At 35.9% G+C, this 4,337-nt stretch overlaps 1 protein-coding gene across 1 annotated transcript; it reads right to left on the reverse strand.

The window, feature by feature from the left end:
- Nucleotides 1-2,420: 2,420 nt before the first annotated feature.
- LOC147301074 (mast cell protease 1A-like) lies at nt 2,421-3,952 on the reverse strand. The gene is made up of 5 exons (XM_086282888.1): nt 3,872-3,952; nt 3,611-3,770; nt 3,287-3,425; nt 2,901-3,116; nt 2,421-2,784 (listed from the first exon to the last, which is right to left on the reverse strand). Exons 1-5 carry the CDS (start codon nt 3,927-3,929, stop codon nt 2,647-2,649), a joined length of 711 nt encoding a protein of 236 aa, XP_086139014.1. The 5' UTR covers nt 3,930-3,952; the 3' UTR covers nt 2,421-2,646.
- Nucleotides 3,953-4,337: the final 385 nt, after the last annotated feature.

Consider the following 4,337-nt stretch of genomic DNA (forward strand, 5'->3'; position numbering starts at 1 on the left):
TTCCTGCATCTATCAATGTGCCTGCAATTTGCAAAAAGCAGAGATTACTATCATAAACCATTTCCTCTGCATGATTGTGTAAAATCTCAGTATTTTACACGCAAATTTCTTTGAGGTGCTATTACGTGTTTTACTCTTTTTTTTTTCTTTGATGTAAAAGCGCTTGAACAGTTGCACCTTTTCTCAGACGGTTTAAAATGTAACAGTGGATACTGCATTAAATGTGGTGAGAATCAACTACTTTCAGAAGGCTTATGTTGATGCAGGAAAATCCTTTTGCAGCACATAGTGCTCAAAGCGAAAGGGCATGCACATTTCGGTCATTGGCTCTTCTGCTAAGCATTGACAACAAAACAGGGAGACCTATATGATGTAGCGTTTTTTTTGACTTGCTGCATAGTCATAAAGAGAAAATTATGCAAATGATTTGTGCCCAAGATGATTTATCCTCAGTGAACCAAGTCATTTTTCATTTTGTAGGTATGCTGTGGCAACCTACAAAATGAAAATGCAACCTACAAAATGAAAATGTGCCCAAATGCTGACTATGCTAAAGTGATCACTTTTCTGGTGCATTATCTTTTTGTGGCTTCTTATCATTTTATCGCCACTGTACTCCAATCAGTGAAAAATAACTATGCAGAAAAGAAGCCTTTCTGCACGCATCACTGTGATGAAGAGAGATATGCTGTGAAACGTTTGTCATAGAGCTCCTAAGCAATGAAATGAGCTGGGGATGATAAAAGATAAACAAGCAGTCGTGCACAAACGTTCAGAATTTTGATGGTGGTTAAAACCTACTTTGCAGCGGTTTCACTACCAGCCAGTATGAGAAAGAATCCCCTGAAAATTAGGTGAATAGGAAACTACAGTACTGCAAGAAGCAAAGAGTCAAAGCAAGCAGAAATAAATTGACAGCTCTTTAGAATTCATGCATCAGGTATCAGACATGCAGTGTCCAGGTTCCTGTTTTCAGAAAAGATTTGAACGTTAAGATGGACAGGAGGAAGGCATAAGAAAAAAGAGAAAGAAAGAAATATACAGGGCAGACGTGAATTGAAAACACTGGCAAAAGCACACTCATAGACTGTTTACATTGTTGTAGCTTATGTTCTGTGAAATCAGTGCAGGTATGAAGGGTTTCTGAAAGGTTTCTCCAAACCATTTAAGCAACTGAAATAATTTTGGACTTTTTTTTTTTAATGTTTCTAGACATATTTTTATCCGCTATAACAGGTACATTCCAGGCAGTCCAGGTAGGTATGTTACTGGTTATCTTTCAAGGGTACTTAGATGGAAAATGGTAGAAAAGGCACTCAGATTTGTACTTTAGTCACAAATATTTCGTTTTGGGGTTTTTTTTGTTGTTATTGTTTTGTTTGTTTTTTTATATTTTTTGTTTTGTTCTTTAAATTTGAATAACCGTCATTGCACAGTAGCAAGGACATTTTACTACCACTGTTCTATCGAAATTTAAGGCGAATGTCCTCATATGTGGATCTCATCTTTCTCAGACACAACAACAACAAAACAAAAAAAACAAAAACCGATCTAATTCTTTTTACATTCATCAGGTCTCAATCAGCCCAAATAGCTAAGAGAACTTGCAAAAAAAAATGCATGCCATGAAAGAGTTCGGGTCTAGGGGGGTTAAACTGCTGCCATCTTGTGGTTACATTTGGCTATTGTGCTTATGAGCAGGATTAAATCTGCTTCAATACAGCCAGGGTTCTTGTAATAATAACTATAAAGAGTAATAATAATGATAATAATAGTATGTAGCAATTATTTAATAGTATTGCTATTCAAAGGCTCTGATGACATTGGAAACTGCTGGAATTTTGTTTGTTTGTTTGTTTTTTGTTTTACAGGAATAGACCAGACCGCGTGTAAACTCATAACCTATTCACCAGCTCCATGCTCCAATTCAACAAACCCTCAGCTGTCCATTGTTCTTTCTGTCTACTCTGATCTCTGAGGTAAGAAAGCTGCTTTTCGTTGCTCTGACCTCAGTGAGTGCGTCCTCTTCTGTAGGTGGTGCTTCAGCACCCTCTAGTGGGTGAAAAAGGTAATGCACGAGCATGAAGCGTTTACAAATAAATAAAAAAAATGCATGACTACAAAGACTTTACATAACTTTCTCTGGCATTTATCACATTTTCAGATCCCAACCTGATGTCTCCATTTAACAATATGCTTTTGTGATTCTGTTCCTGTTTGTTTCACTTGTAATGCATGCTTTAGCTTACATGTTTAACATCAAGTGCCTTTACAATATATTTCCTGATTTTTGTTCATATATCTAGGAAATATATATGTTTACATCGACTTAAAATATGCTGCATAATCATGTAAAATATGTTTTGTTTGCATTGCTATTAAGAAAATAAGACATCAAAGAAAAACAGTTTATTGTCTCATTAAATGTTACAAACAAGCATAACGGCATGGGTTCTCTTTGAATCTACTCTAACAGAAAGGCAAAGCAATAATTGATTATTACTGTTTTTAAGAACATGAAATGCAGTATCAGTATATTAGGTCACAATGATATCTTGTCTGTTAGGCAGTCTCAGTTCAGTCTAAATATTGATATCTCAGTCATCAGATGTCTTAGCGATCTGAGGTTTAAATGTATTATGACTTTCACTTATGTTTTAGTATGCAGTCAATCCAGTCTCTGTATTCAGGTATCATAGTATAACTGTAGGTGTTTTGCTTGCTGGCAGACACCACCCCATACGCCGTTCCACATTCACAGACTAACGGGCCACCAGAGTCTCCCTGGAAGTACAAGCACAGTATGTAGTTATTGTGATCATAAGTGAACAATGAGCTAATTATCAATGCTGATCAATGCTCTTTTTTCTTTCTTGTTATAAGATGCAAAATCTACTTACGTTGCTTGGTCCAGTTGTACCTTTAGAGCAGTACTTTTTTTCCTTAGCACACAACTCATTGTCAGTCAGGTTCACATTGACTTCCCGGAGTACATCAGATGCTTTACCATTCTCTGTTTTTCCCCAGCCAAGGACTGCACATGACTTTGGGACATCATCACGGCCTGCGAGAGTAATAGATGTCACATTCTCGTTGAACTTAGCCTTGGGATGCAACTTCAAGAAAACGAGAAATAAGAGAATTTTAGTATCAATATATACAGTATATAGATTAACAGCTGTTTGTTGATGACTGAGCTTTTCCTAATATAATAAATGAAAGTTGATTATAGCTCAAATTAATAATAATCTTTTTGTCAAATACAATTATTTTGGTCTTTATTTACCTTAAGAAGCATTATGTCATTTTTTAAAGAAGTTTTGTTGTAGCCTTCGTGTGGAAAAGCATTTGTCTCATCCACAGTCACAGTCTGTACTTTTCTGCGATTTTTGTAATCATGAAGTCCCAGAAAGACTTTGTACAATCTGAAAAATAGGGGAAAAATATCTTGAAACAATAAAGATAATAATTTTTAGTATTAACAAAAGAAAAGATAAATCCTTCATGAAACCTACATCGCAGTCAAAGGTTGTGGCTTGAAGTTGTGTAACTTTAGCATTATTGTGGCCACATAATTCATTTTAGATAAACATGAGTGGGTTAAACTCACCTGGCTTCGCAGTGGGCAGCAGTCATCACAAAATGCTCATTTACAAGGAAGCCATCACAGTATGTTGTAATACCATTTGACTTGTTCAGCTCCAAAATCACCATGTACGGCCTGCTATGTGGTGCAACCTTATGGCCACCCACGATTTCTCCTGTATGAACTGGAGAGAAAAAGGTTTTCATATTCTATGCATCAAAATCTTAACTTCATGGACTCCGTTTTGACTTTGTATAAACGTTTGTGCTATGAAAAGAGCCTTACCTTGATCATGAAGAGTCAGCACGAGTATCAGTGCTGCCAGGTTACAGTGGGTAAACATGGTGAGATCAAAGTCAAGGTGAGTTACTGAAGAGCACTTCACTGACACTTCAGTCTTTAAATGCTTCCTTATAATAAAGGAGGAAGTGTTTGTGTTTTTGTAAATGCAAATGATGGGGTGTCAAACCACATTTATAAAGAGATCATCTCTGACACCTCCAGAAGCTGAAAAAAAGTGTAGCTTATTAAATGTAGCTCATTAGTCTTAGTTGGAGTCTTTAAGCAGGCTTAATAGTAATATAGTTCTAACAAGGGTCACATTATGCATTGTTATAGATTCAAAATCTTTCAATAAAGCTTAAAATAAATCAAATCAAACAAAACAAAAAGGTGAATATAACATGGCTTTTTGTTGAGATATTGTGAGACAGGCTTTGCTATAAATTGGTCCAAGATTCAAGTATATGAC

Source organism: Aulonocara sp. 'chitande type north' Nkhata Bay, linkage group LG23 (assembly GCF_057382095.1).
Source record: "Aulonocara sp. 'chitande type north' Nkhata Bay isolate Kocher_YH1m ecotype deep benthic linkage group LG23, A_spYH_male_GT1.1, whole genome shotgun sequence".
Lineage (NCBI taxonomy): Eukaryota > Metazoa > Chordata > Actinopteri > Cichliformes > Cichlidae > Aulonocara > Aulonocara sp. 'chitande type north' Nkhata Bay.

What these genes read in the sequence shown, in the direction of transcription:
- LOC147301074 (XM_086282888.1), bottom strand. Translation starts at nt 3,929, where the DNA reads ATGTTTACCCACTGTAACCTGGCAGCACTGATACTCGTGCTGACTCTT. An exon ending in GCTGACTCTTCATGATCAAG is followed by an intron (nt 3,771 to 3,871) that starts GTAAGGCTCTTT and finishes TTTTCTCTCCAG; the next exon opens with TTCATACAGGAGAAATCGTG. An exon ending in GTACAACTGGACCAAGCAAC is followed by an intron (nt 2,785 to 2,900) that starts GTAAGTAGATTT and finishes TTGTACTTCCAG; the next exon opens with GGAGACTCTGGTGGCCCGTT.